Source organism: Schistocerca cancellata, chromosome 11 (genome assembly GCF_023864275.1).
Source record: "Schistocerca cancellata isolate TAMUIC-IGC-003103 chromosome 11, iqSchCanc2.1, whole genome shotgun sequence".
Lineage (NCBI taxonomy): Eukaryota > Metazoa > Arthropoda > Insecta > Orthoptera > Acrididae > Schistocerca > Schistocerca cancellata.
The window spans coordinates 149,125,702-149,140,505 of record NC_064636.1 but is presented as its reverse complement, the minus strand read 5'-3'; the positions used below and the strand labels follow the sequence as shown (position 1 = coordinate 149,140,505).

General features: G+C 39.4%; 1 protein-coding gene across 1 annotated transcript in view; it reads right to left on the bottom strand.

Moving 5' to 3' along the window:
- LOC126108378 (autophagy-related protein 9A) overlaps positions 1-14,804 on the bottom strand; it is a 167,451-nt gene that overhangs the window by 63,985 nt on the left and 88,662 nt on the right. Inside the window, exon 9 of the mRNA XM_049913591.1 lies at positions 6,014-6,145. Within this exon, the coding sequence (XP_049769548.1) occupies positions 6,014-6,145 (132 nt within the window). The remainder of the gene's footprint in view (positions 1-6,013; positions 6,146-14,804) is intronic.

The window sequence follows — 14,804 nt, the reverse complement described above, 5'->3', positions numbered from 1 at the left end:
CTACCGACATCGAAGATCGAGAGTTACAGCCGTGCTTCAAATTCTGGACTAGCATTCCGGTATATCATATTATTGACTGTCTGCATCTGGCTGGACTATCTGGACACTGTTTATCAGTATGGACTGGGGCTTGTTAATTAGACTTGCATTTTTGTGGTGTGCGTAATAAATATGTGACAGTAATCGATTCTGTGTTCTTTCGGTAATAAGTCTCCCCTAAATTCTCGAGAAAATATACTACGGTGCTTTCCGAGTAGGATTAATTCACTGAATGTGGTACTGCGGCAGGACGCTCGACTGCTACGTGGCTGGCCCAGGTTTGAGTCTTGGCCAGAGTTATTTTTAAACAAGAGTGTGAAGCTTAAAATACATAGAGGGGGAAAAAAAAACAAGTTGCAGTGTTTCTTTTTTTTAATTCAAAATATTACTTTAAATTAAAGTATATCTGTTCAATTTTATATTTAAATATCAGTATTAGAACAAAGCAAAAAATGATTTTAAAAATAATTACCAGAAGACGACTCAAACAGAGATCTGCCAATTACGTCTCAAATGCTACCAATTTTTTTTCTTCTCCGATCTTTACATATTTTACCCTCCATGGCACTGCTCATAGAATGTACACATTTGTTTAAAAATTTGTGTCAACCCCATGAATCATAACAGGACAGCCCCCATGGCACACGAGGATTTTACCACAGACCCATATGGCCCACAAAAAAGTTGTCCAATCTTCAGCAAATGAAAGATGCTCGGAAAATTTTGAAGACTATTTTATCAGGAATTTTTGAGAGATGCCTTGAACAGCTTTGGGAGAGTGACATTTAACTTCTGAACTTCATGTACGGTGATGATAAAAAATTACAAAAATTAAACTGCTGTGTGGTCTCCTTGTTTGATGCACAAACGTATACCTACGACTGCCATTCTTGTGCCAGTGGTCTTGTCTCTAGGACATTCACATTTACTCCAAAACATATCTGCATCAAATATTTTTAATTCAGTCTACAACTCAACCTGAAAATGGCTGAATGGTTATCAGTCCCAATATCAGATGAAGAAATAATACTGACCCATATGCACATATGAAATGTAATAGAATACACCTTTTCTTATTTTTTGTACATATTCTGATGGCACCTAAGGATGACACGCATTTTCCAGCCTTAGCAAGTGTCGTGTGTCAGTAGGATACATTGACACTATATTGCTTGTTGTGGTACAAAAGTTCCATAGATTGTTGCATTGTAGTATCCGAAAGTGCTGAATTCCTTGGTGTCTGCCAACAATGAAAAAGTTAAAGAAAAATAGAAGGGGGAGGGTAAAGGAAGGATATGTAGAGAGTCTTCAAGTTTGTAGCTGGAAGAATGACTGTCAGTAGTTATTTGGCTATATGTAATGAAGATCAATGGGAATGTATTTCAATGGGTAATTGAGCTGAAAGAATTTTATTTTAATTTAATGAAAAATATAAAAATTACGGTGCTCATTATGTGTTTACGCTATCTGAGAATCACGGGAAATATCTTTCTCTTTTCATTAATCATAGATAAGTTGGAAGCACTCAGACTATGCTTAATCAACTGATTCTGAACAAAGCCTCTTCCTTCATCACGTGAATTTTTGCGTAGAAAAAGGTTGGTTTTGATGTAACATAATAGGTACTTTCAATTCTGCATAAAATTGCCTAAAACTGTCTGTCTCCTTCCATACTCATCAACATACTTATACAGTGTGGTCATAAAGTCATGATCTATTGCTAACAAATAATAGATGCATTTATACGCTACATAATTATAAACAATTTCTGTGACAATGTGGACCTGTTGTTGTCTCTGCTCCTTAGCAATGCATTTTTTTTCAGTAATTTTCATTTCTTCTGTCCCTTTGACAAAAGATGTCTGTGAGGGACCCTGAATTCTATTTTGATCCACTGAATAACACTGAATATTGGCCTCCTATATCACTTAAAACTATACACATGATAATCTGATTCATAACACATTTCACAATTCTGCCGTACGGCTTGGTTGACACCATAGGATTGATATCATTGGCCACCAGAAGAAAAGAAACTGCATCAGCTCGAAGCAGGCATTTGTGTCAGAGAGAATGTTCAATGGGTTAGGTCAGTTACTGGCAGAATGGCAGAAGCATCAGGTGATTCAATTCTAATAAATCATACGGCAGCAAAACAGACCATGGGATACAAAAGTGGAGCAATGAAAAACCACTATATCCCCTCATCAATTTTTTAAAGAAACAAACTCCCACCTGTAAAACAGCTACATTTTATAAAAAGTTAGTTTTTCACATATAAGCCAGTAAAATTAGCTCCAAAAATGGGGTTGTCTTTCAAAAATTATTGGAATTCTGGAAACTGTTTTAATCATTAATTTAGGTCTCTGACAGGAACTTTGTCCTTGTTTCTGAGTGGCGCTTCAGTCATGTTGAAAATAAAACCACAAAATCTTTGGACTTTTTGGTTCTCTCCCCTCCCTCACCTCCACCCTGTACAACTAAGCATCTAATTAAAAAACCAAGGTTACCAAAAATTTAGAGCATTAAATTCTGTATTAACTGAGTACAAAAACTTTCCGATTTGATTAAATTTTCCTATAGAAAAGCTAAGCCACAAAATGAAAATTTTTCACACTTTTCCAAAAGCACTTGTTTTGTTGCTATAAAACTTGCAGCACTGAGGATTGTGCAATTTGAAGCAAAAATTTATGGAATTAAAGTTATAGAGCATCAAATTTTGTTTTATCAACTTCCTACTTTCAATTGCATGGTTTCTTCCTGTGTTCACTCTTATTCATTTACTTTTGAATACACTTGTTCTCTACACAAGTATGTGGAAAAGACTGAAAGCTGCATTATACAAGTTGTTTGATGCCTTTAAAGATCCAACTGACTTCGAAATGGCAGAGTTTCTGTTGCATAGCGTGGCACAGGAGGCAGAGTAACTATTTTCTTCCATGGCAGATAGGTCACAACTGTTTTTGGCAGATACCCTGATGTGACAAATAACAACAGCATGAAATCAGCCAAATGGCTGTGCAGAGCCACTGAAAGAACTGCACCAACTTTTATGTTTGATGAAACAATGTCAATAACTGTGGCAAAAGATTTGCCTCTGTGAAAGAAACAAAATAAACAGAATCCTCATTTCTTTGCTGACTGCACAACTTAAGGGTGAGCGCTTCAATATGAAGCGAGCAGCTGAGGACACCAACAAACTAATTGTAGCAACTGGACTCAACATTGCTTGACACTGTGTAATAATTTGGAAGACACCAACCTCCTTGGAATTCTGACCCCTTCATCCAAATAGTCCCCAACGTTTTTCTACTGCAGTCATAGAAAGGCAGACAAGATGACAGTCTGCTGCCCCCCTAAATTTCAAGTTGTCTCGAGTATTGAAGATGGCAGTCTGTTCTTATGCACATTTAAAGGCCTCATTACGGCTTCATTGTTTTTTGGCAAAGGAAAACAAACTCCTCGAGGCACTGGAGACAAAGAGCAACCTACAGATAGCAGCAGAGATACTCAGCGATTCCCATGCTACTGCCAACGAGACTGACAATACGGGGCAGAAGTTCACAGCAACGCATTGTACTTTGAAGATGAAACAAAGTCACCGACTAACGTACTATTAAAGACACCATTCGACCTCACCTCTTTGCCTCCTACACGAGCAACTGCTCAACAGCATTCCATGAGAATACGTTTGCAGGTGCAAGTTTGGAAAAACAAACACTAGATTTACTGCAACGAGACTAGAAAGCTTCGAAGTTTGGCTTCTTGCCAATTCCCACTAGCTAGAGAAGCAGCACCTGCAAGACTATTTACTGCACACATGGCACGAGGTGCCACGGAGGTTGTTCCTGCAGGAAAAACAGCATGAAGTGTGTCACCCTTTGTAAACTATGGAAAGACCAACCGTGCTGTGCTCTGATACTGGAGGGGGGGAGGCGCCGTTCTTAACTAAAATCTGCGGTCACACTTTTTCTAAATATTAAGTGAAGCCCCTCCACATGCACACTTGCATGGTGACCATTCAAAAACCTCTGTCACCGTCTGCTTTTGGTAGTACCTAAAAAGAATTCTGCTGAGAATGTAGCAATTTATTTTTTCAGAATGAGATTTTCACTCTGCAGCGGAGTGTGCGCTGGTATGAAACTTCCTGGCAGATTAAAACTGTATGCCCGGCTGAGACTCGAACTCGGGACCTTTGCCTTTCGCGGGCAAGTGCTCTAACAGATGGTAGAGCACTTGCCCGCAAAAGGCAAAGGTCCCGAATTCGAGTCTCGGTCGGGCACACAGTTTTAATCTGCCAGGAAGTTTCAATTGATTTTTTCCTGGCTGGCTACCCATTTGTAACATTCAAAGGAGCATCACGAGTGACGAGTTTTAAGTAAAATCTACAAAATTCTCTGGTAGCCATGTTCAAATTTGCTTCTTTTGCCAAAACACAGTGGAGTTTAGACAATGCCATCTCCGTAACATGTTGCGCAGGCGCAACTGTGAGAGAATTCTGGAACAGTGGTTTATTAAGCTCATTAAATGAGGAAACGAGGAAAAGGAAGGTCAGTAGCCTATGAAAAGGCACATCTTCAGTACAAAGTAGATATGTAATGTCTTCACTCATGTTGTTCCAAAACCTGTAGCATTTCTCGTTTCAGCAGCTTTTGATGGCCCTTAAAAATTGCATTCTTTCATCCAAGAAGTCTGTAGTTAGTCGAATAACATGGTAGATGATGAAGTTTTGCATATTAACCTTATCACCAAATACTCTCCTCTTTGCGTGCTATTATTTGCCAAAATCTCATTTCGATATCTCGAGCCGTTTATGAAATTATGAGGAATATTGCAGACATTTTACTCTGCTGCTGTGCAATCAGAAATGGGTGTGCTACATCTCTAGGTTCGTGACAGACAGATACCTCCATCCAAGTCTAAAGAAATATTCAATATGCTACTTAAATTTCATATGCAGCAACATCATATGTAATATGCACTAAATGCAAAATCATAGTAACCCCTAGTTTTCATTGCAAACTTTTTCGAATTTTGCGCAGTATGTTACTTCCACTCAAGTATCAGAATAACTATAACCATTAATGAAACGAAGGGCACATCATTACGAAACTGATATACAGGGTTTCAGAAGTGATGGTGAATATTCAAGGATATGACAGGAATAATCATTCGAAACAAAACTGTCAAGTAAACAAGGGGTCTAAAACTCATACCTTAAGAGCTATGAGCAATTCTTGATCTTCGATATTGTGAAACAAATCTCTTCTACTGCAAGCTCTTAGCTTTCCATATTTTAGGAAATGATAGTATGGGCTAAAACAAGGAAAAAAAAGTCCAGTAAACATGTGCCCTAAAATGCATAATTTAAGAGCTATGAGCACTTGTTTATCTTCGCTATTATGAAACACAGCTCTTCTAATGAACAAGTGCTCACAACTTTTAAGGTATGCATTTTTGAGCACATGTTTACTCGACTTTTTTTCTTGTTTTGGTCCATACTACCACTTCCCAAAAAATGGAAAGCAAAGAGCTTGTAGCAGAAGAGAATTGGTTCACAGTATTGAAGATCAAGAATTGCTCATAGCTCTGACGGTATGATTTTAGACCCCATGTTTACTTGACTTTTTTGTTTCGAATGATCATTCCTGTTATATCCCTGAATATTGACCACCATTTCTGAAACATCCTGTATAAAGCAATAAGTAACGCAAAAATGAAATTTTTTTACCAAATAGTTTTTGTAAAATCATTTGGGAAAGACTGCAGAGCACGCGTCTCAATTCTGTCATCGCTGACTGGTTGAAAGGTGGCAAACACCGACAGCCTCACCTTCCAAACAAACAAATGAACTCGCTCAGCACTATCTACGAAACTCGGTCACTGCACATCACCCACCATATCCTTCACAGACTCTTACTATGTCTCACGCGAGTACGGCTCGAGAAGAAGCAACAAAAACAGTGGGACTCACCGGCAGCAGGCAATGATGCCACCAAACACGGTGATGGCAGTGAGGACGTGCTCCACAGTCAGGACGTCCTCGTCGTAGATTGTGAGGATCAGCAGCACGGCCAGGAAGGCGCCCGTCATGAAGGAGACGTTCCTAAGGGCAAAAACACCGACATCGTCAGTAAATTTAACGGGACTCCACCTAAGAAGAGCCAAAGGCAAGGAGACTATAAAGTGCGATTTAAATTACTTGGCACCTGACGGTTAAGGCTCAAAGGCGGAACTTGACAGCAAAAAGTACTGTGTGAATACAGTTTCTAAAATGTCAAATTTTGCACAGTGACATGAAATCATTTTAACAATTTGACTGCTAACCCCGTTAATTCGCGGGTACATAAATTTCAGCAGACAGTTGAAATTTCTCCCACTTTTAAAGAAGAAATTGTGTGTATTGACGGGCTCGATCACACTACATCGTGTTGTGAGGGGCATGTAGTTGCTGAAACAGCTGACTGACAGTGGAAATAAAGTTTCTAAATCAACCAGTAGATTATTAGTTGTGTGGAATCCAGTTACTGGAGGGAGCAGCTGTCTGTTAGATACATTGAGAAACAAAAGACAGCTTAAGATTTTCCCACAGATGATGAAATTTTGCATGAAATGGAGCAAGATTCTGTTGACAATAACAGTCAAAATGATGATACCATTGATTTGTACAATGATCTTGACTTTTTGCAAGAAACTGTGTGTTTCAGGTGTGGCTTTTTCATTTTCATTTTGTAAAGTTTTTGTTGAAACAATTGTTTAAATTCTTTTCTAACTTTTTTCCTGAACTCTGAAACATTTTTCTTACTTACAGGTTCAAAAACTAATATGAGAAAAAAATGGCCAAGCACAAATGGGCATGCTTCACAGAGTATCACACACAATAAAATAAGTAAACTATATGAAACCATGGACCTTGCCGTTGGTGGGGAGGCTTGCGTGCCTCAGCGATACAGATGGCCGTACCGTAGGTGCAACCACAACGGAGGGGTATCTGTTGAGAGGCCAGACAAACATGTGGTTCCTGAAGAGGGGCAGCAGCCTTTTCAGTAGTTGCAGGGGCAACAGTCTGGATGATTGACTGATCTGGCCTTGTAACATTAACCAAAACGGCCTTGCTGTGCTGGTACTGCGAACGGCTGAAAGCAAGGGGAAACTACGGCCGTAATTTTTCCCGAGGACATGCAGCTCTACTGTATGATTAAATGATGATGGCGTCCTCTTGGGTAAAATATTCCGGAGGTAAAATAGTCCCCCATTCGGATCTCCGGGCGGGGACTACTCAGGAGGACGTCGTTATCAGGAGAAAGAAAACTGGCGTTCTACGGATCGGAGCGTGGAATGTCAGATCCCTTAATCGGGCAGGTAGGTTAGAAAATTTAAAAAGGGAAATGGATAGGTTAAAGTTAGATATAGTGGGAATTAGTGAAGTTCGGTGGCAAGAGGAACAAGACTTTTGGTCAGGTGATTACAGGGTTATAAATACAAAATCAAATAGGGGTAATGCAGGAGTAGGTTTAATAATGAATAAAAAAATAGGAGTGCGGGTTAGCTACTACAAACAGCATAGTGAACGCATTATGGTGGCCAAGATAGACACAAAGCCCATGCCTACTACAGTAGTACAAGTTTATATGCCAACTACCTCTGCAGACGATGAAGAAATAGATGAAATGTATGACGAGATAAAAGAAATTATTCAGGTAGTGAAGGGAGATGAAAATTTAATAGTCATGGGTGACTGGAATTCGTCAGTAGGAAAAGGGAGAGAAGGAAACATAGTAGGTGAATATGGATTGGGGGGAAGGAATGAAAGAGGAAGCCGCCTTGTAGAATTTTGCACAGAGCATAACTTAATCATAGCCAACACTTGGTTCAAGAATCATAAAAGAAGGTTGTATACCTGGAAGAATCCTGGAGATACTAAAAGGTATCAGATAGATTATATAATGGTAAGACAGAGATTTAGGAACCAGGTTTTAAATTGTAAGACATTCCCTGGGGCAGATGTGGATTCTGACCACAATCTATTGGTTATGAACTGCAGATTGAAACTGAAGAAACTGCAAAAAGGTGGGAATTTAAGGAAATGGGACCTGGATAAACTGAAAGAACCAGAGGTTGTAGAGAGTTTCAGGGAGAGCATAAGAGAACAATTGACAGGAATGGGGGAAAGAAATACAGTAGAAGAAGAATGGGTAGCTCTGAGGGATGAAGTAGTGAAGGCAGCAGAGGATCAAGTAGGTAAAAAGATGAGGGCTAATAGAAATCCTTGGGTAACAGAAGAAATATTGAATTTAATTGATGAAAGGAGAAAATATAAAAATGCAGTAAATGAAGCAGGCAAAAAGGAATACAAACGTCTCAAAAATGATATCGACAGGAAGTGCAAAATGGCTAAGCAGGGATGGCTAGAGGACAAATGCAAGGATGTAGAGGCTTGTCTCACTAGGGGTAAGATAGATACTGCCTACAGGAAAATTAAAGAGACCTTTGGAGAGAAGAGAACCACTTGTATGAATATCAAGAGCTCAGATGGCAACCCAGTTCTAAGCAAAGAAGGGAAGGCAGAAAGGTGGAAGGAGTATATAGAGGGTTTATACAAGGGCGATGTACTTGAGGACAATATTATGGAAATGGAAGAGGATGTAGATGAAGACGAAATGGGAGATAAGATACTGCGTGAAGAGTTTGACAGAGCACTGAAAGACCTGAGTCGAAACAAGGCCCCGGGAGTAGACAATATTCCATTTGAACTACTGATGGCCTCGGGAGAGCCAGTCATGAAAAAACTCTACCATCTGGTGAGCACGATGTATGAGACAGGTGAAATACTCTCAGACTTCAAGAAGAATATAATAATTCAAATCCCAAATAAAGCAGGTGTTGACAGATGTGAAAATTACCGAACTATCAGTTTAATAAGTCACAGCTGCAAAATACTTACACGAATTCTTTACAGACGAATGGAAAAACTGGTAGAAGCCGACCTCGGGGAAGATCAGTTTGGATTCCGTAGAAATGTTGGAACACGTGAGGCAATACTGACCTTACGACTTATCTTAGAAGAAAGATTAAGAAAAGGCAAACCTACGTTTCTAGCATTTGTAGACTTAGAGAAAGCTTTTGACAATGTTAACTGGAATACCCTGTTTCAAATTCTTAAGGTGGCAGGGGTAAAATACAGGGAGCGAAAGGCTATTTACAATTTGTACAGAAACCAGATGGCAGTTATAAGAGTCGAGGGGCATGAAAGGGAAGCAGTGATTGGGAAAGGAGTAAGACAGGGTTGTAGCCTCTCCCCGATGTTATTCAATCTGTATATTGAGCAAGCAGTAAAGGAAACAAAAGAAAAATTCGGAGTAGGTATTAAAATTCATGGAGAAGAAGTAAAAACTTTGAGGTTTGCCGATGACATTGTAATTCTGTCAGAGACAGCAAAGGACTTGGAAGAGCAGTTGAACGGAATGGACAGTGTCTTGAAAGGAGGATTTAAGATGAACATCAACAAAAGCAAAACGAGAATAATGGAATGTAGTCAAATTAAGTCGGGTGATGCTGAGGGAATTAGATTAGGAAATGAGACACTTAAAGTAGTAAAGGAGTTTTGCTATTTAGGGAGTAAAATAACTGATGATGGTCGAAGTAGAGAGGATATAAAATGTAGACTGGCAATGGCAAGGAAAGCGTTTCTCAAGAAGAGGAATTTGTTAACATCGAGCATAGATTTAGGTGTCAGGAAGTCGTTTCTGAAAGTATTTGTATGGAGTGTAGCCATGTATGGAAGTGAAACATGGACGATAACTAGTTTGGACAAGAAGAGAATAGAAGCTTTCGAAATGTGGTGCTACAGAAGAATGCTGAAGATAAGGTGGGTAGATCACGTAACTAATGAGGAGGTATTGAATAGGATTGGGGAGAAGAGAAGTTTGTGGCACAACTTGACTAGAAGAAGGGATCGGTTGGTAGGACATGTTTTGAGGCATCAAGGGATCACAAATTTAGCATTGGAGGGCAGTGTGGAGGGTAAAAATCGTAGAGGGAGACCAAGAGATGAATACACTAAGCAGATTCAGAAGGATGTAGGTTGCAGTAGATACTGGGAGATGAAGAAGCTTGCACAGGATAGAGTAGCATGGAGAGCTGCATCAAACCAGTCTCAGGACTGAAGACTACAACAACAACAACATGAAAATAGTGTGTAATAAATTATAATTGTGTTTTTAGGGTGTTACATCTTGATTACAAAATAGAATAGTAGATTATTAGGACCAGATTAATAATAAAGAATTCTTTTGCATTATATTTTTGCAAAATGTGACATTCATTAAAAATATACGGAAAAAATTAAATATTCAAAGATGGTAGTAGTATGTAGCCCATGAGAAGTTGTTTCAGGGTTATTACAGTTAAATGTTAGCTAATCATCTTAATAAAAAAATTGAAAATCCACAAAAATGGATGCCATTCTAAGAAACAGTAAAGTCCACATGGTTGAGAGGCAAGTGTTGAAGTATCTTCTTCCTACACAAATACTGTAAAAATTTTGAAACTCAAGTGCAAAATAAAATTACTATACTCTCTGAAAGCAGCTCAAAAATCAGTCGTTAATTTTAATTGGGGCTGGAGTTATGTTTTTTTTCCTTTTAAACAGGTGACCTTTAGTGGCTGGAAAAGTTCCCTGCTCGAGAAATGGAAGTCAAAATGCTTCGCACAGCACAAGTGCCGATGCAGGAGGCGGCAGTGATGCCAGTGCCGTATTCTGGTGAGAGCAGTCCACGCTACCAGCTGCCAGTGGCAGCTCGCCAAAATTATCGTTCCAGTCGTATGTCTGCGTGTCGATTAACTTACCCGTGTTAATGATGGCTGAGCTCTACGGACGTGGAATTAATTGCCTGAAGAAACACACCAAACAACCCACTTCTTATTGCTGACATGGTTATTGTGGTCTCCAGCCCAATGGCCGGATTGAAGCAGCTATCCACCCTAATCTACCCTCTGTGAGCCTCTTCATCTCTCCGTGACTACTGCAAGCTACACCCATTTAAGACCACTTACTGTCTCTCGGCCTTCCTGTACAGTTTCCACTCTCCCTTCCACATGTAACAAAGCAGGTGGAAGCTTCCCAGCTGTTATGTTTTTCTTCCCTCCAAGAATTCTTTTTCTTTTTTGTATGTTCTTTGATATCTACAGTAGTGTTATTCATTTGCAACGTGTACAGTACCTAACAATCTCAGATATTGACTCCGGAATTATTCAACTTAACTTTGTTACCTATTACCTGGTCTTGGTTATTTATAATCCATTAGCGCAATTAGTTCACCTGAAAACTGTACTAATTACAAAATGCCAGTAATTTCAAATTTCGTTATCATTGTTCACATGTAAACAACTTTCCAATTACTAACTTTTTGATAAAGCAGATGAAAAAACAATAGAAATAACTAATGCCTTCACACAACCAATGACAAAAAGTATGTTAGCAACATTTGCACTCATTTCGTTTCAAAGTAATTATCTTCCCTAGATGCAGCATTCTTACTGGAATAGAATCCCATATTTTGGCCAGTTTAATTCAATAGGAATTATTACAGTATCTGAAAGTTCTTGTTAACAAATATCTCCCTCCACTATTCTGTTCTTCAGAAATACAAATATTTAAATGTAATTTATGAAACTCCAGTAAACAACAATAGCAAACTTCAAGGCTTCCAAGGTGGCTACTCAGACTTGGAAAAAACAAACCTGAGAATTCCAGCTGTGGGATAGAATATGGCTCCTAATGAATTAATGACGGGCAGAGGCAGGGGAGGAGTATTACGACAACAACGACTTTCCTTTCTTTCAGGCTGAGATATACTACCAATACGTAGTAGTAGTTTAGACACAAAGGAATTACAAACATTGGTTGTCAGTGGGCACTGATTTAAATCAACAGGGATAGTTAAATTTTTTGGTGACTGGGATTCAAACACAGGTCTCCTGCTCGAGCCATCAGGACACAGTGGACATCACAACTGCACAGACTGTCCTAGCATGCCTCCCGTCACATCCAAATTCACAACTTACCCACACACTACTAATGTGTAGCATTCATTGCTCATTGTTCTCATTTCCCGTGACATTCCACTGATTTCTGTACGAGTTTGAGCCTAGTGGGCTTCACAGACTTTGAAATACTAATTATCTTAGAATTTGTGATTTAAAGTTAAATATGAATGCTCATTCAAAACTACAAAATGCCCTGAGACTTTATGAAATTCCCCGAGACTTCCCCAATTCTTCCAGGTAAAATGAAATTCACTGAGAATTTGAGGTCTCCCAGAAGAATCGCCATCTCGACTTCAGTTTTAATTATTGTACACTTCTAACAGAAGCTTGTCGGAAGCCACTGAAGACTGTCTGTGGTGAGCTTGAAATGAGCCTGCTGATCTACATCTACAGCTACATCTACATCTATGCTCTGCAAACCACTATGAGGTGCATGGCATAGGGTACGTCCCATTGTACCAGTTATTAAGGTTTCTTCCTGTTTGATTCACATACAGGGTGTGGGAAGAATGTCTGACTGCCTTTGTGAGTACCATAATTATTCTAATGTTAACCTCACAATCCCTATGTGAGTGATACGTAGGACATTGTAGTATATTCCTACAGTAATCATTTAAAGCCGGTTCTTGAAACTTTGTTAATAGACTTTCTCGGGATAGTTTACGTCAATCTTTAAGAGTTTTCCAGTTCAGTTCCTTCAGTATCTCTGTGGCACTCTCCCATGCATCAAACAAAACTGTGACCATTTCTGCTGCTTTTCTCTGTACAAGTTCAATATCTCCATCAGTCCTATCTGGTACAGGTCCCACACGCTTGAGCAATATTGTAGAACCGGTTGCCCGAGTGATTTGTAAGTGATCTCCTTTGTAGACTGACTGCACTTCCCCAGTATTCTACCAATAAACCGATGTCTACCAACAGCTCTACTTACGACTGAACCTATGTGATCATTCCATTTCATATACCTACAAAGAGTTACACCCGGGTATTTGTAAGAGTTGACCGATTCCAACTGTGACCAATTGATATTACACTCACACGATACTATGTTTTTTCATTTTGTGAAGCAAAAAATTTTACATTCCTAAACATTTAGAACAAGTTACCAATCTCTGCACCATGTTGAAATGTTATCAAGATCAGACTGAATATTTATGCAGCTTCTTTCAGATAGTACTTCATTATAGATAACTGAATCATCTATAGAAAGCCTGATTTTACTATTAAAATTGTCTACAAAGTCATTAATATACAACACGAACAGCAAGGGTCCCTACATACTTCTCTGGGACACACCCAAAGTTACTTCTCCATCTGAACATGACTCTCCATCCAAGGTAACATCTTGCGTCCTCCCTACCATAAAGTCCTCAGTCTAGTCACAAATTTTACTTTATACCATATGTGATTTACTTTTGACAATAACTGTAGGTATGGTACTGAGTCAAACGCTTTTCAGAAATTAATACTGCATCTACACGACCACTTGGTCCAATGCTTTCAGTATGTCGTGTGAGAAAAGTACGAGATGGGTTTCACACGATTGATGTTCTTGGACTCCATGGTGGTTGGCATTGAGGAGGTCATTCTATTCAAGGTACCTTATTACGTGAAAGCTAAGAATATGTTCTAAGATTCTGCAACAAATTGATGTCTAGGATATTGGTCGGCAGTGTAGTGGGTGACTTCTGCTACCCTTCTTGTAGATGGGTGTGACCTGTGTTTTTTTTTCCAAGAACTGGGCTCACTTTTTCGTTCATGGCATCTAAGACAGATTATAGTTAGAGGAGGGGCTAATTTAGCCACAAATTAAGTATAGAATCCATTGGTGCCTGGAGCTTTGTTCAATTTTACGATTTTAGCTATTTCTCAACACTAATGACACTGATACTGATACTTATTCACTTTTTGAGTGGTACTAGGATTAAATTGGAGCAACTGTCCTGAGTTTTCCTTTGTTAAAGAACATTTGAAAATGGAGTTTAGGATTTCCACTTTTGCCCTTTGCTACCCTCAATTTCAGTTCCTGGACACAAACTGTGGTGCTACTAATAGCCTTTACGTATGACCAGAATTTCTTTGGGTTTTGTGAAAGATCCCTTGTCAATGTTCTGCTATGATAATCACTGAAGACATAATGCAGTGCTCTCTTGACAGCTAAATGCTTTTCATTTAGCATTTCTCTATCTATAGCACTACGCTTTATTTTATACCTATTACGAGGGCAGTTCAATAAGTAATGCAACACATTTTTTTTCTCGGCCAATTTTGGTTGAAAAAACCGGAAATTTCTTGTGGAATATTTTCAAACATTCCCGCTTCGTCTCGTATAGTTTCATTGACTTCCGACAGGTGGCAGCGCTGTACGGAGCTGTTAAAATGGCGTCTGTAACGGATGTGCGTTGCAAACAACGGGCAGTGATCAAGTTTGTTTTGGCGGAAAACCAGGGCATCTCAGATATTCATAGGCGCTTGCAGAATGTCTACGGTTATCTGGCAGTGGACAAAATCACGGTGAGTCGTTGGGCAAAGCGTGTGTCATCATCGCCGCAAGGTCAAGTGAGACTGTCTGATCTCCCGCGTGCGGGCCGGCCGTGCACAGCTGTGACTCCTGCAATGGCGGAGCGTGCGAACACACTCGTTCGAGATGATCGACGGATCACCATCAAACAACTCAGTGCTCAACTTGACATCTCTGTTGGTAGTGCTGTCACAAT